The sequence below is a fragment of the Drosophila ananassae genome, chromosome 2R, assembly GCF_017639315.1.
Source record: "Drosophila ananassae strain 14024-0371.13 chromosome 2R, ASM1763931v2, whole genome shotgun sequence".
In the NCBI taxonomy this organism is placed as follows: Eukaryota; Metazoa; Arthropoda; class Insecta; order Diptera; family Drosophilidae; genus Drosophila; species Drosophila ananassae.
In genome coordinates, this window is record NC_057928.1 from 15,096,126 (window position 1) to 15,122,217 (window position 26,092).

The 26,092-nt window shown below is 47.6% G+C and overlaps 4 protein-coding genes across 19 annotated transcripts in view; 1 reads left to right on the forward strand and 3 right to left on the reverse strand.

The window, feature by feature from the left end:
- Positions 1–256: 256 nt before the first annotated feature.
- Positions 257–8,812, reverse strand: LOC6493269 (PAX-interacting protein 1). 2 transcript variants are annotated; one of them, XM_044714745.1, is made up of 8 exons: positions 8,446–8,811; positions 6,947–8,239; positions 5,774–6,886; positions 5,250–5,708; positions 3,560–5,189; positions 2,209–3,498; positions 1,920–2,151; positions 257–1,858 (listed from the first exon to the last, which is right to left on the reverse strand). In XM_044714745.1, the coding sequence occupies exons 1-8, from the start codon at positions 8,518–8,520 to the stop codon at positions 1,255–1,257; spliced, it is 6,696 nt and encodes a 2,231-aa protein (XP_044570680.1). In that variant the 5' UTR covers positions 8,521–8,811; the 3' UTR covers positions 257–1,254. The 2 variants fall into 2 exon arrangements, with proteins under 2 accessions (XP_044570680.1, XP_044570679.1); XM_044714744.1 differs by having other exon boundaries at positions 5,774–8,239; positions 8,446–8,812.
- A 445-nt stretch (positions 8,813–9,257) lies between these two features.
- Positions 9,258–14,120, reverse strand: LOC6493268 (CCR4-NOT transcription complex subunit 7). Of its 5 annotated transcripts, none has more exons than XM_014908813.3 (5): positions 13,729–14,107; positions 12,955–13,123; positions 12,188–12,534; positions 11,636–12,053; positions 9,258–10,029 (listed from the first exon to the last, which is right to left on the reverse strand). In XM_014908813.3, exons 3-5 carry the CDS (start codon positions 12,529–12,531, stop codon positions 9,904–9,906), a joined length of 888 nt encoding a protein of 295 aa, XP_014764299.1. In that variant the 5' UTR covers positions 12,532–12,534; positions 12,955–13,123; positions 13,729–14,107; the 3' UTR covers positions 9,258–9,903. The 5 variants fall into 5 exon arrangements, with proteins under 5 accessions (XP_014764299.1, XP_001957405.2, XP_032310582.1 ...); XM_032454692.2 differs by lacking the exons at positions 9,258–10,029; positions 12,955–13,123 and adding exons at positions 11,159–11,371; positions 11,403–11,417 and having other exon boundaries at positions 11,453–12,053; positions 13,729–14,120; XM_001957369.4 differs by lacking the exon at positions 12,955–13,123.
- A 211-nt stretch (positions 14,121–14,331) lies between these two features.
- On the forward strand, positions 14,332–19,224 carry LOC6506693 (sodium-independent sulfate anion transporter). Of its 5 annotated transcripts, none has more exons than XM_044714890.1 (6): positions 14,332–14,477; positions 16,418–17,022; positions 17,080–17,355; positions 17,538–18,210; positions 18,275–18,469; positions 18,550–19,224. In XM_044714890.1, exons 2-6 carry the CDS (start codon positions 16,429–16,431, stop codon positions 18,564–18,566), a joined length of 1,755 nt encoding a protein of 584 aa, XP_044570825.1. In that variant the 5' UTR covers positions 14,332–14,477; positions 16,418–16,428; the 3' UTR covers positions 18,567–19,224. The 5 variants fall into 5 exon arrangements, with proteins under 5 accessions (XP_044570825.1, XP_014764868.1, XP_044570826.1 ...); XM_014909382.3 differs by having other exon boundaries at positions 18,652–19,224; XM_044714891.1 differs by having other exon boundaries at positions 18,275–18,454.
- A 233-nt stretch (positions 19,225–19,457) lies between these two features.
- The window catches only part of LOC6493267 (protein TANC2), a 52,207-nt gene continuing 45,572 nt past the window's right edge, over positions 19,458–26,092 (reverse strand). For 4 of the 7 annotated variants that reach the window (XM_044714883.1, XM_044714886.1, XM_014908812.3 and 1 more), the window contains 3 exons: positions 24,110–24,575; positions 19,941–23,314; positions 19,458–19,883 (listed from right to left, as the gene is read on the reverse strand). In XM_044714883.1, the coding sequence (XP_044570818.1) occupies positions 19,557–19,883; positions 19,941–23,314; positions 24,110–24,575 (4,167 nt within the window). In that variant the 3' untranslated portion in view covers positions 19,458–19,556. Of the gene's footprint in view, positions 19,884–19,940; positions 23,315–23,560; positions 23,873–24,109; positions 24,576–26,092 lie in introns of all 7 variants that reach the window. The other 3 variants (XM_044714884.1, XM_044714887.1, XM_044714888.1) reach the window with 2 other exon arrangements.

Here is a 26,092-nt window from a genome sequence, read left to right on the forward strand (position 1 = left end):
TTTTTTACTCTGGGATTTGGTTAGATATTTTTTATAGCTAATAGCTATAGCTTTAACTTTTTAGGAGAAAGTGATTATGGGAACACCACCCTTCAAAATAAAGTAAATATTTTTATTTCGCATATATTTCGTACAACTCCTAACTAATATTAATAAATATTTGAAAATATTGGCTTTACTAATTTAACAAATACTCAAAATACTAATAGAGAAAGGGATTTTGGGAACACCACCCTTTAAAACAAAGCCAGTTGTATTTTTTTTTACAAGTAAATATTTTTATTTCATATATATTTCGCACAACTCCTAACTAATGTTAATATATCTTTGAAAATATTGGCTTTACTAATGTGACAAGTACTTAAAATACTAATAGCCAGCAAATATCATTTGTTTTCTGTGAAACTGTTCGTATACTCCGGGAAATGCATAATTTCGTGTGATTTCCCCATAAGCTAGTGGTTAATGAACCTACAAAAATATACTCGTTTATAAAATTATTGGTCCTTACACTAATTAAGGTAGATATTCTCTTGTTTTTATTATTTTTCTTTCATCATCCTTGCACATGTCGGTCGACTGCTCTAGTAAAATATTTCCACTCCCTAATCATACCATCCTTAAATTCGTATGTTGACTTGTATTTCGCTTCCATGGGATGAAAATGGGGTTATTAGATAAAGGCCTCATCAGATGAAAAAGTACCGGGGATGAAACAGTAACTTAATTAGCGTGCTTATTGGGGCATTTCTTATAGATATACTCTTAAAAAGAAGAATAGTTTATAAGGTTTATGGCTTGTCTATAAAGTTTCATTATTTTCTGACTTTACGGTCCCTTCCTATTATAGTAATTTCATCTAAAATAATGTTCAAAATATGTTATTTGGTTTCAAAAGATGTCCTTTCTTGACAGAGGCAGTGCATTTTATCGTTTCTTGTTTGCAAACGAATACGACAGACACACAGTACGATGAGATAAAGATACAGATGTTGAGCTTAACTTAATATTCTTAGATCCTACAGTACGAGTTTTAAACAAAGAGTGCGAATTATTAAGACTATTTACAATTTACAAAAGGTAATTAGATGAGGCAAGGTTCTATATAAAATGATAAACTAATATATGGAGAATTACATATGTAACCGATATGTATTCAAGAGCCTGGACATCCTGCAAGATCAAGAGTTTCTAAGTAGTATTGGTTCTAGGAACGGTGGTAAGACGCTCCTACAACAACCAAAAAACTCGGCGCTAGGACTTGTTGCTGTTGCAGGCGTTGACATTATTATTATTGTACAGGTAGGGTATCAGGTTGGGCTCAATCTCTAGCTGCTGCTTGAGGATCGAGCTCATGACGAACTCCGTCGACACAATGTGGCACTTGGGATTGCCGTGCCGCGTTAGATCCGCGCACAGGTGCATGTCCGTCGGGCAGGTAACGATGATGTAGGAGTCAGGCGACTGGACATGCGCCTCGGCCACAGCGGCGCCGCTTCTCCGCTTCGCTTCCACCTTGCCGCCGGAGTACTCGATCATCTTGATGATATCTTCGCGGGCCGGGAACACGTCTGGCGTGACGTGGAAGTACTTCCCCGCAAACAAGGTATCACGAGTGGGTGCACAGAGGACAGTGTCCAAGTTGAACTGTAGGTTCTCGTCCACTGGTATGTGCTGGATGCGGTAAGGCTCGGTCGGAACAAATTTGCCAGCCTTGGCGCTCTCCACGATCCAGCTGGACTTGAGGACATAGTCGACGTGGCAGCAGGCCTGAATCAGCTTGCAGGTGCGACTCTCGCGTGTCATTACCAGATGAGTGGCGTCGGCCGGACTATCCACTACGATGCCACCCAAAATTCTGTATAAGATTAGGGAGATTATTTTATATATCATAAAAGGAAGACACTCCAAGTACTTACAGAACTGCTTTCTTGAGAGATTCCACATCGGCCACCTGAGAGAATATAACCTTTGGCGGCTTGGTGGTTGTGGGATATTCGAGGCAGACTATTTGCTCGGGCAGCTGCTCCTGCTGGAACGAGTTCAACTTCTGGCGCTTCAGCTTCTGTTCGCTGCTGTACGGGTCGGAGAGATGACGCTTCACACGTTCATGTGCCTCCTGGGTGAGATTGATGGGCGCTTTCCAAGCAGCTACAATGGAGGACATTAATTACAATTCCAAACAATATTTAAAGACGAAATTATTACTTAGAAGATGTGCCACCAAGTTGCATTCGATGCGGAATGGAGCCACCAGGTTGTACTGCTGGTATTTGGGGCTGTCGTACTGGGACAGTCCACTTAGGTTGCCGATGCACACATCGCTGAGCCAGAGGGCGTTGACCATCGGGATGTTCCACTCCTTGGCGGCATTGAACTTATTCCCCTCCAGCTGCTTGCAGACGACGACCGTGTTCACCTTCGACAGATAGGACGTATAGATGGCGCCGCATTCCTCGGCCATCTGCTGCAGCCGGACCACCTCTTCGCCCTCGAATCCCTCCGAGGTGATGATGTAGCGCTCAAGCGGCTTCCGGTAGCCGAACTGGCTGGGAAACGGGAGATGAAGCGGCTGCCACGGTGGCATCAACTGCCTCTTGAGGCAGATGTCGCTCAGCCAGTAAGCGGTGACGCAACGCTTGGCGTCCCGGAGGGCTTGCATCACCACTCCATGGCGCTGAGTGCGACAGATGACATGGGTAACTCGAGGACAATACGTCCGCTCGATGTCGCCGCCGAACTGCCGAATCGTGTCCAGCCAAATGGGCAGCTCGTCGCCGTCCGTCTCGTCGTACTCCACGATGAAGAAGGTGCAGCCCACCAGGAAGAGATCGGCGGGCAGCTTCAGATTGGGATTGTGGCCGTAAAACTGGGGCATGGGAATGGCCTGCTGACCGGGTCGCGCTTGGATGAAGCCATGTGGCGGCCGCTGTACAGGCACACCCACGCCCACAGTCATCTGTTGCTGCTGTTGCGGCGACTGCGGCGGAGCAACCACTATTTGATGCTGCACCAGGTGCTGCTGCGGCGTCTGCTGCTGTTGCGACACGGCCACCACTCTGCGCAATTGCTGCTGCTGGAGCATCTGTTGCTGTTGTTGCTGCTGCTGCAGCATCAGCAGCTCCTGCTGCGTTCGAGGTGGCCCTGCCACACCTACTCCCACACCAACTGCCGCGTTGTGCTGTTGCCCCATCATCCTCAGAGCCCCGGCCGCCGAAGGTGGCTCATGCTGCTGTGGCGCCAACTGCTGCTGCACCACCATTTGCTGCTGCTGCTGCTGGAGAAGCAATTGCTGCTGCTGCTGCTGCGGTGCGCCGGTCACCACTACTTGCTGGACAATCTGCTGCTGAGGCTGCTGCTGGCCATCGGGGAGCTGGATGAGTTGCTGCTGCGGCTGCACTCCATTGTTTCCCAAGCGACTGCTCAGCATGTTGGCCAGTGCGGTCTTGGTTTTCAAGTTCATCTGCTGCGGAGTCTGCTGCGGCTGTCCATCGGGAGCTGAAAAGGATTCAAAAGATTACTCTTTTTCGATAAAAAAAGGATTCATGTTTAATCTTACTCGTGGATGTCATCACCAATGTCTGAGTCATTATGTTGCCACTGCCTGGGGGACCACCAGGCACCACCACACCTCCCGGGCCCGGGGTAGTGGGAGTGGTGGGTTGCTGCTGCTGCTGGACAATGGTCTGCTGCTCGATGAGCTGGCCATTGGGCCCAGTTATGAGCTGGACCGTCTGCTTTCCCATTTGCTGCGGAGCCTGCTGCTGGATGGGAATCTGCTGGACACGCAACTGCTGGCGTTGCAGCAGCATCTGCTGATTGGGATCGTTGGGATTGAAGGGCTGTTGTTGGGGCGATTGCTGCTGCTGTTGCGGAGGTCCTACCGCCACTCCCGGCTGCTGCTGAATGGGACTCAGTCCGGGAGTACCGCCGGCGCGCACAACCACCTGTCGCTTTCCTTGCTGCTGCAGCCAGAGCATCTGCTGCTGCTGCGTGAGGCCTGGTGGCATCTGGCTCTGGACTATGATGTGGCCGGGCGGCACTGGTCCGGCGGGACGAGTAGCAACCATGCCACCAGGAGCACCGGGTCGCGGCTGGTAGGCCACCTGTTGGCGCAGCATCACCCTCGGCTTGTTCTGCTGGTTGAGCTTGGTGATGTACTCGGCCCGCTTGTGGGCATCCAGGGACATGAAGTGGGCGTGCGTCTTCTCGTCCAGGACGATCTTCTGTTGCTGCGGCTGTTGCAGCACTATCTGTTGCTGTGGCGCCACCTGACCCGGCGCCTGTTGCTGCTGCTGCTGGGGCGGTGGGAGCACAATCTGCTGCTGCTGCTGGACTGTCGGGGGCTGCTGCTGTTGCTGGCCAGGCCATGAGGTCTGAGGACGCAGTCCCCGGGGAACAAACTGCTGCTGGGGCTGCTGTTGTTGCTGCTGCTGAGGGGTGGACGGCCCACCCGGCAGGGGCGACTGCATACCCACACTACTCGTAGGCGTTCCCGGCGTTACGGGTCCCATCTGACCAGATGCCGGACTCTGCGGCGACCAGTGGGGCTGTGGCTGCATTTGCGGATGATGCTGGGGCGATTGTTGCTGCAGCAGAAGCTGTTGTTGCTGCTGCTGCTGCGGGTCGATGGGCAACTTTTGCTGCAATATTTGCTGTTGCTGCTGCTGTGGCTGTTGCTGTTGAATCAAGATCTGTTGCTGCTGCTGCTGCGCTCCCACAAGCTGTTGCTGCTGCTGTTGTTTCTGAATAATCTGCTGCTGCTGCAAATATTGCAGCCGTTGAGGATCGCTTATGATCTGCTGGTTGACAACTATTTGCTGTGGTTGCGGCTGCATTTGCATTCGTTGCTGTTGCTGCGGCATAATCGGTTGCTGCTGTTGTTGTTGCAACATTTGCTGCTGCTGCACAAGCTGTTGTTGTTGCTGCTGCTGCTGCTGTTGTTGTTGCTGCTGAGCGAGGTTTGTCTGATTAACAACATATACGTTTTGGTTTTGTGGATTTTGGGCCAGAATTTGCTGCTGCTGCTGAACGCTGAGCTGATTGAAGTGCTGCTGACTGATAATGAATGTTTTGCCTTGTGGCTGCATCTGCTGCGGCTGTTGCTGTTGTTGTTGTTGTTGCTGCTGCTGCTGGACTCCCAGAATTTGAGGCTGTTGTTGCTGTGGCATCTGTTGCTGCTGGAGTGTCTAAAAAAGTTAAAAATTATTATTTTTGATGGACTATGAATAGAAAATAAAAAACATTACCTGTTGTGGTTGCTGCTGTTGCAGTTGTTGTTGCTGCAATTGCTGCTGCTGCTGCGGAAACTGTCCGATTATCTGCTGTTGTTGCGGAGCTACCTGTTGTTGCTGCTGTGGACGCTGAATTGTCTGCTGAATGATTCGCACCTGACCCCCAGTTCCAAGCGCTATTTGCTGCTGTTGTGTGAATTGTACTTGTTGATGCTGCTGCTGTGGCTGCTGTTGAGGGAGCTGTTGTTGCTGCGCTGGCTGCTGCTGTTGTTGCTGGACATGCAACACTTGCTGCTGCTTCTGCTGCAGGTTCATCATGTGGCTCTGAATGATCTGTTGCCCTTGGGCCGTGGAAGTGTTAATCACATGTCGCTGAGTGATCACCTGTTGTTGTTGAACAGATTGCGGTTGCTGTTGTGCCATTATTTGTTGCTGCTGCTGCTGCTGTTGTTGTTGTTGCTGCTGTTGCATTTGCTGAAATTAGAAGCGATCGAATATAAGCTTTTGAATCTTAATATTTCAACTAATATTTGACTTACTTGTGGAGGCTGTTGCTGCTGCTGCTGAATCGGTTGCTGTTGTTGTTGCTGCTGCTGCTGTAAGGTTGGTGTCGTCGGTTGCTGCAAAGGCGATTGTCGCGGCGAGGGAGTATGCTGCTGCTGCGGCTGTTGCTGCTGCATCTGCTGCTGTTGCTTCAGCTGCTGCTGCCTCATGATCAACGAGTCCTGGTTGCTACTCAACGTGGATCGGCTAAGGACCTGCGCCACTTGCACGGGGTCTGTTGGATCGATGGGCTTCTGCTGCGAAAACGACTGCTGCTGCTGGCCGCCCAAGGTCTGGTTCGGATGCAGTTTGCTCTGCATGGGAGGAGTCTGCGAAATTTGCGGCGACTGAGGTGCCGAAATGTGTTGCGGACTTTGCTGTTGCTGCTGCTGCTGCTGTTGTTGCGCCAATTGCTGCTGTTGCTGCAACTGCATCCGCTGCTGCTGATGAACCGGCTGCTGGAAGGGTTGCATCTGCTGTTGCTGCTGTTGGGGAGACATCATGGAGGGCGGTTGCGGTTGTTGGGGCGATCCCATCATGTGCTGCTGCTGCCGGCTCTGCTGCATTTGCTGTTGTCGCAGATGCTGCTGCTGGGCACTCTGGGGCGAGGGTGGCGGTGGTGGCGTCATCTGGGGAGCTGGCGACTGCAGCTGCCTCGGCGATTGCGGCGGCAGCATGTTGTTGCTGGCATGCTGCAGTTGCTGCTGCTGCTGCAGCGATGGCGAGGGAGTGTTTGGCGGCATTACCGGCGATCTGTTTTGCACCATTCTTGGCGATTGTTGCTGTTGAAGGCTCTGCTGTTGTTGCTGCTGCTGCTGTTGCTGAATCTGCATCTGCAGCTGTTGTTGCTGCTGCATTATTTGCTGCTGCTGCTGTTGGATCTGCCGCTGTTGCTGTTGTTGCTGGGGCGTCAGAGGCTGTCCGCTTTGAATGATTTGCTGAATTTGCATTTGGTTTTGGTTCAGAACCTGCAGTTGCCGCATTAAATGTTGGTGCATGATTTGCGGAGAAACAGGCACAGACTGCTGCTGCTGCTGCTGGACAACTTGTTGCGGCACCATCTGCTGTTGCTGTACCATTTGTTGCGGCTGTTGCACGACTTGCTGTTGCTGGAAAAGTTTAATAGATACTATATTAGAGGAATATTTAATTAAAAAACACAATAATACCTGTTGTTGCTGAATAAGTTGCTGGTGATGTTGTTGAGGCGACTGGATGGGTTGTGGCGTTGTGGACTGCGGTGTACGAGGTGTTTGTCGGCCAGTGGGGGTGGTGGGTAGCCGGGGCGACTGCTGCTGCTGCTGCAGGGGATCTTGTTGCATGATCGGTTGCTGTTGTTGTTGTTGTTGTTGCTGCTGCTGTTGAAGTTGCTGTTGTTGCTGCTGCTGCTGAATCATTTGAATTTGTTGCTGCTGCTGTTGCTGAGCTTGTTGCTGCTGCTGCTGCGTGTTCTTCATCTGACGCTGTTGCTGCAGAATGTTTTTAATCTGCTGCTGACTCTGCGGCTGCTGCTGCAAATTGGCGGGAATGACTTTTTGCTGCTGGATGATCAACTGCTGCTGCTGTTGCTGCGAATGGGGCGGAGCAGGAGCCTGTGGTCCTGCTTGCGGCATTGGGTGTTGCATCGGCTGTTGTTGTGGCTGTGGCTGGGGTCGCACGAAGACCACTTGCTGTTGTGCTGATATAGGCTGTGGTTGATGTTGCTGCTGAATCTGTTCGGCCGAGGCCTGCAGCTGAGATTTTATACTGGCTATGCTCTTGGCAGCAGCAGTATCCTCTCCAAAGCCCAGAATATCCGACAGAGTAGGGGCGGCGCTTTGTTGTATTTGCTGCTGCTGTTGCTGTTGCTGCATCTGTTGCTGCTGCTGCAGTTGTTGTTGCTGTTGTTGCTGCTGCATCTGTTGCTGAATTTGATGCTGTTGCGCCGCTGCCTGCTGCTTCTGGTTCCTCTGCTTCTCAATGGGCTTGAGCAGTCGGGGATGATACGGCTCCGACGGCAGGCAGCTCTTGAACTTAAGGCAGTCGGTCACCCAGTCGGGCGTCACAATGATTATGGCGTTCTTGGGAAGCGCCAGCGCCTTGTTGTAGATGCCTCCGGTGGCCGCTCCGCATACCAGATGCGTGTTGGTGGCCCCGAAGCTGTGTGTCACCACGGCGCCGTGGTAGGTCAGCATGGCATAGAGCCGCCGCCGGTCCCCAGCCACCACGTTTGTTATGGCGGCGCGAATACCTCGCATGAGCCGTAACTGATTGGGACTGGGATCGAAGGCCCGGGTCGAGGCCATCCGGCCCAGCTTGGCGCTGTGCACGATCCATTGCTCGGTCACCGGGATGGCACTGTAAAGGTCCAAGTTCATGGACAGCTCCTCCTCCGAGTAGTTGTTGGCACATATCAGGTGTGTGATTTTGTCCGATAGGTAAAGTTTCGACTGTGCTCCGCCGCTCTTCAGAAAGCGTTCAATCTGCAGAAAGTAAACAAAGATATAAGTGTTTCTTTTCGACAAAAAAAAAACCGGCAACATTTATGGCGGGCATTTGGCAGAGCACCCCACGGCAGCCCGACCGCCACGAGACACCCTGTGTCCGGACGACAGACGCACGTACACAAACACACCCACGCTTGGTAACAATGCAGTACAGCAGTGGAAAAACACTTTTACGGCCATACCTCCTCGTCCAAATTGCCGAGAACGAAATAAATCACGTCCTCAAACAGCTTCTCGCTTATTTTAAGGTTCTCCATGAGGGGTGGCGCCTGGACCGGCGTCAATTTCACTTTTGCTTTGTTATTGTTGCCGCTTTTCCAATTCTGCACATTTCAACGCGGCTTTCTCCGTTTCACGTGCTCCAACTGCATGCAGCCGACTTGGGTGGAGCGCCGGCCGGCTTTTGAGGTTGAAAACTATTTTAATTTGCTATTGATTGTTTAAAAACAATCAAATTGCACTCCGTTTTTCTTTTTCTTTCAGTCGCTTCTAGAGATGGAACAAAACTTCGATAGAAATATCGATAACAGTCCACAAATCTAAGAGAAAATGTGAAATTTGAACAGGGCTGCCAGATTAGCTTATTTCAGGCTAGATGTAACATATATTAAAATGAAATTTTGAAATATTTATTGCAATAAGTTTATTTGCATATTTAAATCCTATTTTATATCAGAATCTAGCTTTTTAGGCAGCTTATCATCTGGCGGCACTAAAAATTGACTACAAAAATAAAACGCAGCGCCATCTGTGAGAAATAAGTGTAAACTGCCGCACTGACCACAGTTTTGGCCGCCAAAATGAAAAATAATTCAAAAAATTGTATCTAAAAACCCAGTTTCTTAAAAAGTAAAGCTAAAAATGGGCAAACTAAGTAATTTTATGATTAAACTTTGTGGTAGTTGAGTCTCAAGTCAAATGTGAACCTGTCAAATGTTTCAAAACAATGCAAAAATAAAAAATTAACAAAACCAATTTGAAAATCGAGGTAATATCCATAAATAAAATAGCATTTAATCTATTAGAGAAAGATTTGCATTGTAGACTAAAAAGTTTTAAATATATTGTTTTGTTTTTGTTGGTTTTTCTTTTTTTGTACAAGTACACAATATTCTATTTTGCCATTCGGCTTACAATATTAGCTTAGTTACCTTAGTTTTGTATTCGTAACACATTTAAGACATGCAGATATTGAAATTGGATCTATTTTGGGTTTACAAGGTTCTCTCATATTTTTTTTTTTTTTTGCGATTTACAATTGGTTTAGCCATGTTTGGGACTTGCTGGCGAACATCGGAAGAGGAGCTCCTCGGGCGGCTAACCGGAGAAGATACATTTATATAAACGGGTAAAAAAAAATAATAATAATAAAGAAAACTGCGGTTTCCGTGGCAAACTCGAAACTTTGAATAAATCTGATCATTTGGCGATTATTGCGATAACGTGGTAGTTGCAGCAGTTCCAGTAAGATGGTTTTGGTTTTGATTTTGATGGCCTTGAGCTGGTGCTGAGCTGGCCGCCTGCACTAATGCCGATACGGATACGGATACGGAAATGGAAGCCGAAGCCAAATCCACTGCACTGCACTGCTCTTGCTCGAACTTCTTGTCGTGCACAACCACGTTGCCCATCAGCACGAATCATGAAGCGCTGTTCGTCTCCCCGTTGCTCTCATGGAAGTTGGTACCGTTCACAATGAACGAGGTGCCGAGGCCGTACAGATGTCCGGAGTATTTGGCATGGTCGATATTGTCCTCGAAGAACATCTGAAATGGGTGAAGAAATGGGATAAGTCCATTAGGCGGCGCAACCAAAATTCGCTACTGGATTCATTTGGGGACTGACTGGATGGGACAGAAAACATTGTTGCGAAAAGCGGTCACTGAAATAAGGTCTATAGGATATAGGATATGTGGATGATAATTAATTGAAAATAATTGTGAGCCAAGCAGAGTAGTAATTTAAATCTAATACATTACGCCGTATGAAGCACATGAATATATATGTATATTTAATATCTACCTTGCAAAGCATCAAATCTATATCCCTCAATTGGGTATAATTTTATTAATTATTGGCTTATATATGTTACATACCGTTACCGATGTGATGGTTAGGTGAAGAAGATTCTACTTTATTACAGATTTCTTAATTTTGTTGGGTTAGGATTCGAAATGGAGATATTGTACATATGTAATTCGGGGATATTCTTGTTTTAGTCAGAACTTTTCGTCAGTTCACTAGAAGTTTAAGCACTTGCTACGCTTATATACACAGTGCAGAGTATGGAAATTTGTTTCAACAAAGAGCTTAAAATTATAAAAGATATATGGGAAACATAATTATTTAATACAAGTCTGGCAAATCAAAAACAATAATATATAACTTAAAACTAAAAAGAATAATAATGATTTTGTATCCACTGCAAACAAATAAATCATGCCACTTGTTGAGTAAATATTAATTATACAAAGTATTAAATGCCCAAATACCAGAAATTAAATAAAAATAATTATTTTAATAAACAAAAAATGAATTTCAATGCATTTAATTTTTCATTCAAATCAATCAAATAGCATCTTTTCATCTCATTTCTTCTCGCAAAACACTTTAAGTAATATAACAAGCATGTTTTCAATAGTCAATAGTAGTTTCGAACTAACTAACACTTCAAATTAGTCAACTTCAGTTACAGATTCGTTCTCACTACTCAGTAGCACTTCGTGTGCTACACACAACTCCAATAATAATGCATAAAAACTAAATAAAAAATAATAATGAATGCCCGCAGGCAATGATCCATGATCCATGATCCATGATCCACACCTTAAGCATAAATGGATAATCGAATAATGGTTACTAGTTTATACTGGATAATGAATAAAGGACAATGAATATGATGGTTATGGTGCTAAAGCCATGATTTATAGTAGATCAGTATCGGTTGCCCTAATAGTCTGATGTGCTGTTGGACAGCGACTCCGACATGACGCGAAAATAGTAGCCCAGCGACGAGCTGTCATCGTCCCCACTCGACGTATTTGGCGAAATGGGTGGCGTGACCGGAAAGGAGCTCGATGTGAGCAGTTCGCTGGATGAGCCGTTGCCGTTATTGCTGGCATTGTCATCCCCCGGGGATAATCCCATTCCCGTTCTCGTTCTCGTTCCCGATACTGATCCCGCCGATACCGACACCGACATTGAAACCGCTGGAGATGATCCTGATCCCTCGACGATCGAGCGACCAGGAGTCAACAGGCTCAGCCGGCCGACGGATGGCTTCACGTGCATTGTGTGCTCAAGCAGGTAGGGAAAGAGTACGATCGGCGCGGCTAGGTCAAAGTGCAAATCAATTGCCAAAGTATGCTGTACCTCACGCATTTTGAAGAAAGCCATGCCCGTTAGTAGGGCATCGGAACCGGCCTGATGCTGGGGGCCAACACGACGCAGCTCCAGCTGGTCGGCCACCTCCTGCAGGCCGCCCTTCAGATTCTTGCACGACTTCATCAGATACTTAATGTCGAATATGTTGGGGAAATAGATATGCAGCAGTTCGAAAAAGTCTCCTTCGTCGGCGGGCAGGTTCTGGTCGGTGAGGAGCTTCAAAAGGTAGCCAAAATCGTAGCCGGAATGGAAGCACAGCCACTTGATATTGTCCACCAGTACGATGCCGGAGCTCATCAGCAGTTCGGCGAACTCAATTGGATCGATGCCGTCTTCTTCGTGTTTTTTAAACTGAATGCCCGAATTCTGCAACAGATCGATGGAGTCCTGGGCATACATGTCCTCGCTGTGGATGAGAAAAAACAGAGAGTAATGTGCATCGAGGATTAAAAACCGATACCACATCATCTTATTAAGAATCTATCAGCATATCTATGCCAAGATCGGCAAGATTGAAAGCCCCCAGATATTAGACCTCACCTTAGATTGAACTTAAAGTTGAACTGCCATGTTGAGTAGCCCGGTGGCGTTTTGCCCTCGTCGTCCATGAAGGTCAGGCCAAGCTGAATGATTCGCAATAGATCCACATTGCAGCGCAGCAGTTGATAGTGATAGTCCGCCGTGGAGCGAAACTCTCCGACTGGACGCGCCACTACTCCCGGGAATTCAGTGTCCATGGCCACATAATGGTATTTTTGTACCACTTTCCGTATGGTGCGGAACTCCTCCTCCAGGTTATGCTTCCACACGTCCCGTATGCCGCACTCCTCATTGCTGGGTATGTGCACCTGGCCGTGGGCCGCGCCACTAATGGCCGATGGCATTGTCTGTGATGGGTATAAGGCATGATTTTAGATATTTTTCTTTAAAAAGTATACTTTTATGTCCTTTTAAGGACGAGTCTAGGTTTCATTTCCAATTAGAACACTAGACATACATAATTTTGAATAAAATAAGAAGAAATATGTTTGGTGTGTGCGTGTTTTTGGGAGGAGGGAGGTTAGCAACATAACAAAATATAGCCGGACCAATTGGTTAAACACGATTTGGCTAAAGAACTAAAGAAGAGTTTGTAAAAAAGAGTTTAGAACGAAGAGTTGCTGGCCAATTCTGCTGGTTAGAAGGTGCTGGTAGGTAGAAATTTTGAGCTGCTGAACTAAAAAACAAATAATAAGTCAATGGCATATTGCTTGGAGGTGGTTGGTTACTGGGTGGTTGGGTGGATTACACGATTGGCCGCTACTTACATCGTCGCCGGTCGTCGCCTGGTGCGCACTCTGCACCGTCGCCTCAGCCACCTCTTCGCACTGACCTATGACCCGAGTCTTAAGCAACAAGATCCCAGTTCCCCTCTCGGTTATTGTTTCTTTCTATTGCTCAGGATTTAATTGCTCAGAGGTCTCGGTTCAGTAGGGCCTGGAACAGAATTGATTTCGAGGCTTTTCTACTTTTAAAATCGTTTTTTTATAAGCAAACCTATTGATTTTTAAGAAAATTACAACTTTACACTTAAATTTTGATTAAGAATTGAATTTTATTTCGAAAGGGTCATTACTCTGAAAATCTTTGCAGTAAAATGGGCAATAAACTGTGTACATACTGTACAGTGTACACCAACGAAGAGTGAAAATCAAATTTAATTCAAATCGTAGCAACCGACACGGCAGAACGGTAGAAAGTGACATTTCTAACCATTCTCCTAGCAGGGAGCAGGGAGCAGGGCTACACTCTCTCCCTACCCACTAATAAGGGAGGGAGTGGAGTTTCGTCGTTGACGGAGTCATGAGTTGGTGGCCCTGACGCCCGACGAGCAGGAAGGAAGGAACCCTTGAATTTTTTTCACTCAGAAACAGTTAGAACGCCCTGCACACTGCACACACACATACGCACACTCACAGCCAGCGATGCACTTGCATTTTTCGCATGGGGGTGGAGGAGACACCGAGCCCACAAAAACAACTACAGGACTAAGCGAAGAGACGGTGACGTCCTCAACTCGAGACGAACATGGCGAAGCTTACCCATTTCATTGCTGTGGCGGACTGTGTAACCTTATGCTACCGCAGGAAAATGTTTCGATGGTCGGCGTCTCTCGCCCGAAAAGGGGACAAATCGGAGGGGAAAATGCCTCGTTTTCGGCGCTTTCGCTTCCTGTGCGGCGATCCCACTGCACGGAATCGGTATTTAGATATAGCACTATCTGCAAGTCCTCGCGAAATAGCTATGGCTGCGGCTTGAACGAATTATTTGGTCAGCGAATAAAGCAATTGGCCATAATAATACAAGAATGGATGATTTGCGAGCCAGTGTGGGCAAGCGCTATGAAACGCTTTTCAGTGCTAGAAAACGTCAGGGCAGAAGAATATCGATAGGTTTGTACGATGAATTATGCCACAATTTTTGAATTTTGAGTTTTTGTACATATGTATGTATGTATAAAATATAAAAATGTTAATCCAATTGGTGAACTGTGTTTTTTTTTGCTCTTTTCTGGAATAACATATAAATATAAATGATACATGACTTTTCCATTGCAATGGAACGAATTTTAAATTATTCATCACTATTCCATCACTGATGTTTTCGATAGACGACTGTCAAGTTTCAGTGCTGTACAATACCAAAGGAGTAGGGATGCCAGACTACAAAAATTTATCGATGTAAGAGCCGATAACCAGGCAATATATTTTGCAAAATTGCACCGGCTAAAAAGATGTGTGTTAAATCTTTTGAAAGTTAGCCCGTCAACAAGTGCGTCGTGTGCATCTGTGTGAGTGCCCCGCTTTCTTCCACGTTGACCTATTTTCAGCAGCTTCCGCCAGTGCTAATTGTAATAGCCACAGCTCGTGTTAAAAATAAACAACCACTAAACAATTGGTATCCCCTGTCCTTTTGATGATTTGTTTACAATTACGAGTTGTCGAAAACTAGTTTTTTTTTTTAGGTATGCGGGGCGAAATTGAGAGACAAGAAAAACGGCACAGATTCCATCACGCTGGCTGTCAACAATCTTCAATTATATACATGTATATACTCTCCAGCGCTTAATTATTTATCTGAGATTGGTTGGATTTCACCAGTTTCTGCAAAGGGTTAACAAACTCTTCAGGTCTTGGACGGTTGCACGTTTATTTTGTTATTGCTTTTGATTAATAATTTCACGACTCAGTTATGTGAGACGAACCTTTCATAAATTGCTGAGTGGTGTTCAAGCAATTCTATGCTGATAAGTACAAACTCTTATCGCGCCCTTGAATATATTGTATAATAAACAGAGTATCTGATTGGCAAGAATTTGAATTAAATTTTCAATTTCTTGCAAAAATTGCAATTTCAAAATCAATAGAAGGTTCTACTTAATAAGTTAAACTGAATGTATTATTTCTAAAACTAACGAGAGTGGTTGAAAGCCCTCCTTAAATAAGTAGCTCTGATATATGTACCTTTACATGCTCTATTGCAGCTTTTAAAAATAAGCAGTTAGTTATTTGGTTAATTTTAGTTAAATTGTGTAAACTGGCTATTAAACTGGGGGCTATTCAGCACCAAATTTTCATCAAATAATATAAGAATAATTGTTCATATTTACCGAATCATTGTTGGTTCGAAATTGTAAATAAATCGCCCGCAAAACAATGCGAAATTCAATATACGTGCGCATATCTCGTGTCCGTATTTGTTTCTATAGAATTGGACAATTTGATCACGTTTCGAGCGATCCGAACCAATACTTTCAAGCCATCCCAGCCACTTGTTGAGCTAATTGAGGCGGTCGTGTGATCACCGATCAGTTATTAAGTTATTCTTCGGGCACGCGATCTGCAGACCCGGTCCGCCGACTCAGTCTTGCCCCAGCTCCCGAAGTAATCAGTACTGCTCCAGAGCCAACTAAAATTTGGCTCAAAGCAGTCAATACCAATTGGGAACTCTGGCCTTTCGAGGACGCTAGAACGTGCCCCTTTCTGCGCCGACATCACCAAAACATTTGCGCAAATATTTACGTGAGTTTTTCGAGAAAACCTACTGGGATCGTTCAAAACTCTAATGTTTCCATTGCCTTGGCCCTCTAGCCTTGATGGGCTCTCTGTTTTTGTTTTGAGTTCTTATCGCAGTTGTCTAGAAAACTAATTGGAAATGTTAAAAAAGTTTATTGGAACTTGTTTCTAGAAGAAAGTTATTTCATCAGTTTGGGAAAAGTTAATAGTATTGTAGAACATCAATCATTTTCACTTTAGATGTGATAGGAGTTATTTAGGGGCTATTTAATCATTTTTTTTTTATTGTTTCTACGGAGTTTAGTAATCGAGAGCTTAAAACCTGAAATATTTCTAAGAATCATGCTTGAAACTTGTAAAATAAACATATCTATTAGGGGGAAGAGGTTTCTTAGGTAATATCATGTCTATTAGAGTGAAGAGTTCTGTTTGTTTACCCAGAAACTCGTATTTTTCTCCATTGTCTTGGATTCTTGAATTTCTTTTCGTCAAACTGGCGAGCCAACTTTTGAATAGGCTTGTCTGTCACGCAGAAGATCCGATTTATAAATATGCAAAGTAAGTCATTGAACCCACCAGAACACTGACTTTATTCTACAATAGGTTTCCAGCTCTTAGGTAATAATAGACCTGTAATAGTTATTCAGATGTCGGCTTCTAGCATCACTATTATTAGCTATAAACAACACTCTTAAACAGTCTCTTCATCTTACAGATATTTAAAACATGACTCTCAGGGATTGGGGATATCGACTGCTGCCGGGCCTTAAGTGGCTGCAAGGATACACAGGCCAGGATGCGGTGGCGGATCTGATAGCAGGCATCACAGTGGGTCTTACGGTGCTGCCCCAGGGACTGGCCTATGCGACATTGGCCGGCTTGGAGCCCCAGTACGGCCTGTACTCGGCCTTTGTGGGCGGAATCGTGTACGCCATGCTCGGCAGCTGCCGCCAGGTAACCATTGGACCCACTGCCTTACTCGCTCTAATGACTAGCCGGCACACGGGCTTCGGTCTGGGATCGGGGCCAGCTTATGCGATACTATTGTGCCTTATATCCGGTATTGTGGAACTTGGAATGGCGGTGCTGAAGCTGGGAGCCCTGGTGGATCTCATCTCACTGCCAGTGACGGTCGGATTCACTTCAGCCACTGCAGTCATCATTGGCACCTCCCAGCTGAAGGGTCTTCTTGGGCTAAAAGGTGGCTCCGGCTCGGACTTCATCAACACCATGCGATCTGTGTTCGGAAATCTACATCAAGTGCGACGGGGTGACTTTACTCTGGGATTGGTCTCTATCACAGTATTATTGTTGCTGCGGGTAAGCTAAGATGCTTTATTTTTGTATCATTTCTATAATATTATTATATTATTTTAGAAACTTAAAGATGTGAAGCTGGATGGTCGAGTGCGAAGTTTGCGGGCACAGCAACTCATCAGCGGCACCATCTGGGTCATAGCCACTGGACGCAACGCTCTGGTTGTGCTGGTAACCAGTGTTCTGGCCTACAGCACCTGCAAGCAGATGGATAGCTGTCCTTATATCCTTACGGGCAAGGTTAAAAGTGGCCTGCCGAAGCTTGCGGTGCCAAAGTTCGAGACAACCATCCTGGACAAGAATGGCACAGAAATATCACAGAACTTTGAGCAAATGGTAAGAGTAGAATGAGACGTAGTTGCTCAGTTTAATTGCTTTGACATTTTATGTAGCTTCTTTTGGTAAAAATCCAGTTTTTTTATAGCCTGCAATCTCTACTCAGCAAGACAATGATTTATTTGAATGATGTCTAGACCGAAGTACCTATTAAAGTATTTCATTTCTCTTTCACTTTTCAGCTTTCGGAATTGGGCCCTTCCATGCTGATATTACCCATTATTGCCGTCCTGGGAAATGTGGCCATTTCGAAGGCTTTTGGAGGAGCAGGACTTAGTCCGACGAGGGAACTGGTAGCCCTCTCGATGAGCAACATTTGCGGCGCCTTTTGCAGTTCCATGCCCGTGACAGGATCCTTCTCGCGCAGTGCAGTGAATCATGCGAGTGGAGTAAGGACGCCTATCGGTGGCTGCTATACAAGTGTGCTGGTTCTCCTAGCCCTGGGCCTGCTGGCTCCCTACTTTCAGTATATCCCAAAGGCAGCCCTGAGTGCGGTCATCATCTCGGCTGTGATATTCATGATTGAATTCGAGGTCATCCGTCCTTTGTGGCGCTGCAGTCGTCGAGAGTTGCTGCCGGGTGCCATTACCTTCGTAATGAGTCTGGCGGTGGGGGTAGAGATTGGCCTACTGCTGGGTGTGGGGGCCGATGTGGCCTTCCTCGTTTATCGAGCCGCCCGACCTGTCCTTAGTGTCTCCAAGCTGCAGACCACCAACGGCATTAACTACATTCTTATTCGTCCAAAGCACAGTTCCCTATACTTCCCAGCCGTGGAATGGGTGCGATCGGGAATCTCCAAGGCGCTGACCACTCATGGAACTGCTCCCGTGGTTCTGGATTGTTCTCATGTTCATGGTAAGCTTTCTAGATTTTTATTTCACAAAGTTTCCCCTAATATCTTATTATTTTCCTTTTGTAGATTTTGATTTTACGGCAGCTCGAGGCATGGGATCACTGCAGAAGGAGCTGGCCAAAGCAAATGTGCCTTTGTTCTTGATGAGCGCCCAGAAGGACATCAGCGTTATTCTGAAAGAGTCAACCAACATTGATTTTCCAACGATAGATAGTCCCGATGACTTGGAAAGCATTCTGGAGCAAAGTGAGACAAGTTTTGGTATTTAAACACATGATAACACTCTTCGAAAACATTTTTTCCGCAAATCCAAAATTCTTATGCTTGGTTTTCATTTGCAGCTTGCTCCTCTGTATGATTTCACGCCACATCTACCACTCTTCACACACCCATTTAGTGTATATTGTTGATTTGTCCAAATACTAAAACTATTACTCTTTCAGCTCCCGATTATGTGCTGCACTTGCAGATTGCAGCTCCACTTGTCGAGTCGCGTTTGAACCACTGCGATGATAGAGAGCCCACAGAACTGTGTAAACTTAATGCAAAATCGATTTGAAAATGTAAACTATAGGATATCGTTAAGTTTATACTTTGTACTTAAGAATATCTGGTGGCACAACGTTTAACTGCCTTGCGCAATTCACAAAAACTGTAAGATTTATTTATTTATCCGCACAAACCTCTGTACTGTTCATCTTCCAGTTCTAAATCATTAATTTTATTTTTAAGAAAATTTTTCATTTCCAACTTGTCCATTCCTTTTAAAAGTGCTCCCTCCTTAGGTTGTCATTTGTGCTCGAATAGCTTAAGCTTATATTGTATATATATTTTATGATTAAGATTCTTTTATAATTGTTTTAAAATTGTTTAATATTTAAAGTGTTTTTATAAATCCAATAAGGCGATGTTTTATTTCCTATAAAAACTGAAAAAATTAAATAGTATTATTCTTTAATCGCAAAGAAATGTAGAAGCCCAAATGTATGCAATAAAATTTTTAAACTTTGTCTTCATATTTAATTTTCATCCCAAAAAGCTTACTGCACAAATTTCCAGTTGAGTTTTCTTTTAAATATTTTTTTTTATTTAAACTTAAAGAAATTCGCATTTATTTAAAACGTACTTTTAAAATGTATTAATAAGAACTGAAGCCTAAAGTAATTATTTGAATACAACTAATTTTTACATGCGTAGATACAATTATAAAGAGCATTATTAAATGAATTAAATGAATTAAATGAGTTTAAAAAAAACATTTGAAGGCAATAAATAGCAAACAGTTAGACCTAAAAGGATATCTCTATATTTAGTATAGCGATTAATTCGAATAAGCAACAATCGACATTTACAAATCGGTGATCTCGTGGTGAGATTCATAAACGGACGAGGAGGAGGCACCACCGCCGATATGCGCCAGCTTCCCGGTCTCCCTATCCTCGCTGCTGATGGTGATGCGGGTGAGCAGCTCGGTCTGAATCCGCTTTAGCACCTCGACCACCTCGCAGAGCACTCCGCTCTGGGCGGCCTGCTGCATGGCATCGTTGGCATCCACCAGGGCCTCGTTCAAGGCACCTAGCTCCATGCGCGCCTTCGCCCGGGCGTAGTATCCTTCGTAGCTGTGTGGCTTCTGGGCAATCGCCTGCGTGGCCAAATCTATCGAGGCATCAAGTTCCTGCAACAAATCAGAAAAGTCAGTGAAGTAACTGATAAAGGATTGATTTTTACTTACATTCAGTTTTCGCTTGCATCGCGACAGATTCAGCAGAAGATTGGTCCGCAGCTGGGCAAAGACCGCGTTCCGTTCGAGAAGCTGCTCCAGGCCGGAGATCTTGCGCAGGGCATACTGATACCGGTGGGCAGCCTCCTGGAAGCGGTTCTTTCGGTACAACACATTGCCATCCTCCAGCAGTTTGTTCAGCAGCACCACCAGAATCTCCGGCTTGCCCATGGCCATGCTCCAGGTGGTGGGTCCCAGCTTGGCGCCCTTGCGTAGGAACACCTGCACCGCCTGGATGTTCCGACAGGCGATGGCGCGGTCCAGCGGTCGCATTCCATGTACATCGATGTGCTCCAGGTTGCCGCCCTGCTCCAGGAGGTAGAGCACCAGACTGGCGGCACCCTGATAGGCAGCCAGATCGAGGGCAGTGCGTCCGTTGTGGTCTTCGTGATGGCGATTGCAGCCGTTTTCGATAAGCGTCTTGGCCGCCGCGAGGTGTCCCCTCAGGCAGGCCCAGCTCAGGGCTGTGAATCCCTCGTGATCTTGCGCCTCTAGGGAGGCCCCTCTAGCCAAGAGTAGTTCCAGCAACTCCAGGTGACCCTCCTCCGCTGCAATCATCAAGGGAGTCTTTCTGGCCTGTCCCAGAGGCTCGTCCAGCAGGGCTCCGCGTTGTAGTAGTTGCTCCACCACGCTCCAGTGCCCTTCCTTGACGGCTAACCACAGCGCCGAGTATCCCTGCCTGTTCCGGGCATCGATCTGGGCGCCGCGGGACAGCAGGATGCCCACCACGTCGACACAGCCATGTCGAGCGGCGGCTGTCAAAGCCAGTTCTCCGCTGCTGGGCTCCATTCCGTTCACGTCCAGGTCAAACTCACTCTCGTTGAGGTCCAGCAGGTCCTCCAAAATCTTACAGTGCGCCTGGGCAGCGGATCCGATCAGAGCCTGCTGCAGGGCCACCGCTCTAGTCACGTCCTGGGAGTGGGGTCGAGGCGTCCAGTCGCAGGCTAGAAGGTATTTAACCACACTCAGGTGTCCCATGCGAGCGGCATGGACCAGAGCACACCGCTGGGTGATGTCCAGCTGTCCCAGGCTGCTGCCCGCGGCCACCAGAGGACGCACCACATCGCAGTGCCCGCGCATGGCGGCCAGGATGAGCGGAGTACAGCCCTGGCTATTGGTCAGACCCACGTCGGCTCCGAATTCCAGCAGCAGGCTCACCATAGGCAGGATTCCCTCGTGGGCGGCTATGCAGAGAATGGGAGCTCCGCCCATGTAGTCGGTGCGGTGATTCGGTGAGGCTCCGGCCAGGAGCACCAGTCGGGAGACCTTCAGATTGGGACTGTAGACATTGCGCAGGGCTCCCAGCGAACCGGAAATGTTGTCCGCTGCGCCGGCCAGCCAGTAAGATTGCAAATCCCTCGGCGAGAGCACCGCCTGACTGCAGCCTCCGTAGAGATGAGCCTTAAGCATGTGGTGGCCCAGCTCCAGGGTGAGTTGGGGCGACAGCGGGGCCTGCAGACGGGACAGCCGGAAGGCGATAGCCGCATGGCCCAGTCTCGCATCGCAGAGGAACTTGCTCGACTCGCCCTCATCCCGGCGCATTAGCCACTCCCTCAGAGAACTGTGGAAGAACATGTATGTGTTGTCCAACCTCTTGATCAGGAATCCGTCCAGCAACTTGAAGCGCTGCATGAACTCCGGCCAGCTGAGCGGCTCCTGGCCGTGACTCAGGGCCTCCATGCTGTAGTAGATCTCGTCCAGCGTCAGGGGATAGAGGGCGGCCAGGCAGATGTTCAGAATGGGAGCCGCTTGTTCGAAGCTGCGGGCGGTGGGGAAACGTAGGTTGAAGTGCAACAGGAAGATCTGGGCCAGGGAAACGGGTAGCACCTTGTAGCTGGAGGACTTGATCACCAACTGGCCCCGGGCAATGAGATCCAGGATGAGCTTGGCATACAGCATGGAGCCCCGGCTCAGGGACTGCAAGTGTGAGACGAACTTCGTCTGCGACTGAGATCCCTGCGACGACTGGGCACCGCCTACTCCTCCACCGCCGATGTTCATCCTGATCTCCGGACTGTCCGCCAGCCGGGCGGCAATATAGTCCAGCATGTCCTGCTGCAGGGCCTGGCTACTGGCCCAGCTGTCCAGGGTAAGTTGGGTGTAGCTCGGAGCCTTCACCAGCTCCAGCATCTGGGTGCGGACTGTGGCCACCAGTTTCAGCCACGCGGGAAAGTGCGGCGTGAGCTGGGCCAGGAAGCTGGCGATGGTGTGTCCGTGATCCGGACGGTGGTACTCAGCCTCGCATAAGGCATCCACCACGATGACAGCCACCTTGGCTGGAATCTTGCCGGCCCGATGCAGCTGAGCAAGTGGCTCCAGAATGGCCAGTTTCATGACGCGCTCCGCATCGGCTATGCACTCGCGAACACTAAGGATGTCCTGGAGATGGGGCTCGGACAGGAGGTAGTCCCTGTAGGCGGTTAGCTGCGGAGCCTGGCACAGTTGGGCGGCCAGAGAGTGGACAAAGTCCGGCACCTGGCAGGTAAGATTGGCGTCCGCCTGGCAGAAGTGATAGCCCACCATGTGGGAGGCCAGGCCCCGCATCCGTTCGCAGTGGGCGCCTAGTTGCAGCTGGCTGTAGATTCCATCAGGATCGTCCTGCATCTGGCGGCGACCGAAACAGGAGTACTCCACCAGCTGGAGGCAGAAGGCGGTCTTGCCGGTGCCCGGCTGTCCATTGATCAGCACCACCCGGGTCTCGGTTCCCAGAAGAATGTTGGAAAGCTGCTGCACCAGCCATTGACGCCCTAAGTACGGAGGATCCGGCTCCTGCAGGGGCACCTCAAAGAAGAGTGGCTTGAGGGCCAACTGGACAGCCGCCAGAGTAGAGGCTGTAAGTCCCCTGGATCCTCCCGCTGCTGCTGCTGCCGCTGCCGTTGAGGAGCTAGAGGATCCTTGTTGACCTCGAGTGGATCTCCGAGCTGCTCCCTTGCGGCCCTTGCTCGGCAGCGGCTCGTATACATGCAACATGGAGCAGCCTGCCTTGAACTTGCCGCACAAACTCAATGCGTCCTCCTTTACATGGCTGGTGGCCACCGACAGTTGACTGCCACTGAACAGCCCTCCGCCGATGGTCAGCGTCTGCTCCGGACTGGTGTTCTGTGAGGAGCCGCTGGTGGTGGTGCTGGCCGCTCCCACGCCACTGCTGCTGGTGGTGCTGGCGGTGGAGTGCACGGAGATGGGATCGCAACCACTGCCGCTGCTGCTGGTGTTGCCATTGCTTCCCGGATCGTTAAGGAGGAGTCCCAAGCGGGCATGGAGCTGATCCTTTTGGAGCTTCTCGTTCAGAAACGAGGAGTGCTGAGAATGATCCAGGGCGTCGCTTCCTGTGGAATGATAAGTAAGGATTAGGTTTAAGGATTTCTTCTCAATCATAATTTTTAAAGACAACCTTGCAAGAACATCTTAAATTAGTTTTAAACTATAATTAAAATTTTAAAGATAAGTTATTAGGACAACATGCAACAAGTAAGAGTCCATAAAAATAAGGATAACAAGATTGGGATAATGAGATGCAATCAACGAGGATGCAGCATGCAGAATGAAGGATGCGAGTGTCGAAATGTCCGTGCCTGATAGTTGATTCAATCCCGTCTCGCTCGAGTTGGAGGAGTTGACGCTCCACAGGGACTTGATCTTTCCGAAGACCAGCGACGACAGATGTCCGGCATAGACGGAGGTCCCGGCCAGGCTGAGCCTGTTCAGGCGGTTCTCACTACTGGCCCCGTGCTGGGCGGAGGTGGTCTTCAGGTTATGGTTGCTCACGTTCTTGCGACGCCGCCGGGTGACCGCCGAATCCGAGCAGGTGGATGTGTTCAGGGCATTCGATTCCTTGCCCGTGACCTGCTGCTCTGGGTCATGTTGGTGCTGATTGTGATGGTGATCTAATGATTGGATGCTGGGTGAGATTTCTTTTCGAGGAAAGGATGTTTTCTAAAGGTTTTGGGCTTTATGCTTAAGGTTCTGTACTAAACTTCTACTAAGTCTTTTCCTTTTAATTTAAAAAGCATAAAAAATTAAGAAAATATAAAATCCTTCACCAAAAATAAATAAAATCTCTTCTCTAAGAAAAGTCTCTGCTAACCCCTGACCCCGACACCTTGAACACATTCTGAACTTACCGCCGGATAGGATCGATGCCGTGTCAATGGGACAACCTCCGTTGGAGGCAGTGCGTCTGTGACCGCCACCTCCTCCAGTACCACCTACTCCACCGCCCGATCCACCTCCATTGGAGCCGGTGAGAGCGCTGCGAAGATTCTTGTGGTTGAAGAACCGCCTACGCGTGGGCGGAGTGGCAAAGGCCGGTGGTGCGGCACTCAGTTCGCTGTATGCCACCGCATGGATGTTGTGGCTCAGACTGCTGCTGCGACTGTGGTTGATGCTGCCAATGTGGTTGTTGTTTATGTTGTTGGCGTTGCTGGCCATGAACTGCTTGGTGGCTCCACCATTCTGGTGATGGTGCACATCGACTGTGACGGTTTGTGTGGTGCCATTGCCATTGGTGGAGGCCGCCGCCCGGGGCAATTTTCCATTGCTGGCATAGCGGTGGTGGTAATCCGGCGACTGCGACTCCTGGCGGTGCTGCTAAAAAAAAGCCAAAGAAAAACATTTTAGAGGTGAGAACAACTTTCGGGGAGTTATCAATGATGAAAGTCACTAAAAGTTAGACCCAAAGGCCCCAAAGGAAAGGCGTTCCATCATCGATTGGTCACATGTGAGCCCGCTTCAGGGTGTGGGCCAACACTGCCTGGCAAACTGGCTATGAAAGCGTTTAGGCCAACAAGCTTGTAGACACACCTAATCCCACCTTGCTCAACCCACTTAGCTAGTCCCTAATCCATAATATTTCCAGGCATATCCAGAAGTCTGCCCACCCAGTCCAGACAGTATTATCTTGGTGGGTCCTAGTTGGGCCAAACACTTGGAGAAAATAGCCTTTTCATACTTAGTAAAAATTAAATTACACAATTATAACATACTTCTTTTAAGAAAATCGTAAATCAAGGGTTTAAAAATATTCATAAATTATTAAAATAATGTTTTCTGTGATATTTTTATATCTAAGTGCAACTTTATCAACGCCAACTGTGTCTCTGTTGACCGTTGTCCTCTGGTCTGGCGGGGACTCAACTGAATCCAATCTCATGAAGCACATGGAACAGCCCCGATCCGGTGACTTAGTCATCGCCTATTGCTCGCCTCCTTCATGGGGGGATCATGGGGTTCGGTCGTCTTAATGAACTGCAAATCATTTTCTGTCTGCGTTGGCTTTTAGCCTTCTCTTGTTTTTCCCCACATAAAAATTTATATATATAGTGTTTTTTTTTTTTGGTTAGGCCCAGACTGGACATGGCACAGAAAAGAGCTCCAAAACGTGATTGCCGGTCCAGAACAACGAGAACCAGAAACTGAAGCTGAGAACCCGTTTCTGGGTTCTGTGTGGGATAATAAGATGAAATTGGTTAGTTTCCCCAGACGGAGTCCATTTAATTGACGGGCCGGAGGAGTGTGTGTGTGTGCGTTGAAAGGCAGGTGGTTGTGCTCCAAAAGGATCTTTGGACTTTGGAATCGGTCAAAAGTTATGAAGGGATTGTTAGGAAATTAATTGAACCTCAAAAAGGGATCGAACTTAGATATCGATCGATTTAACAAAAAAAGTTGTTGAAATAATAGGAGGGTTCGGGAAGCTTTTCAATTTGAGCCAGCTTGATGATTGTATTTTGGCCAGAGAACCTCTTTGACAGGTTGAACACCTCCAGCGGATGTCTGGATACCCCGTTCTGGACTGGCAGTCACGACCACCAGTCGCCCACTTCCGCTGGAGGATGTGCGACTAAGCCCGTCTGCCTACAGATTGTCAACTGTCTGGCTGTGATTATAAATACATACAGTTTTTGAGGGGGTTTCTGCTAAAAAAGATGTTATCTATCCATTCCTAAAAGTAATCTATTCTACTGACTGTTTCACAACTCGATAAGGTGGCCACTTTCGAGGTCTTTGTCTGATTTGTGATCTGTGAACCACTGGGATTAGTGGGGGGAATGCCATCAGACTGATCTCCTATCCATCTGCGGATCAAGCCATTGGCATCTGTGGGCCGA

Coding starts and splice junctions, on each gene's coding strand:
- LOC6506693 (XM_014909382.3), top strand. CDS start 16,429: ATGACTCTCAGGGATTGGGGATATCGACTGCTGCCGGGCCTTAAGTGG. Junction 17,356..17,537: donor CACAGAACTTTGAGCAAATG/GTAAGAGTAGAA, acceptor TTCACTTTTCAG/CTTTCGGAATTGGGCCCTTC. Junction 18,211..18,274: donor GGATTGTTCTCATGTTCATG/GTAAGCTTTCTA, acceptor TTCCTTTTGTAG/ATTTTGATTTTACGGCAGCT.
- LOC6493268 (XM_032454692.2), bottom strand. Junction 12,054..12,187: donor AACTTTAAGTTCAATCTAAG/GTGAGGTCTAAT, acceptor TCTCATCCACAG/CGAGGACATGTATGCCCAGG.
- LOC6493269 (XM_044714744.1), bottom strand. CDS start 8,520: ATGGAGAACCTTAAAATAAGCGAGAAGCTGTTTGAGGACGTGATTTAT. Junction 8,240..8,445: donor TCGGCAATTTGGACGAGGAG/GTATGGCCGTAA, acceptor TACTTTCTGCAG/ATTGAACGCTTTCTGAAGAG. Junction 3,499..3,559: donor ATTGGTGATGACATCCACGA/GTAAGATTAAAC, acceptor AATCCTTTTCAG/CTCCCGATGGACAGCCGCAG.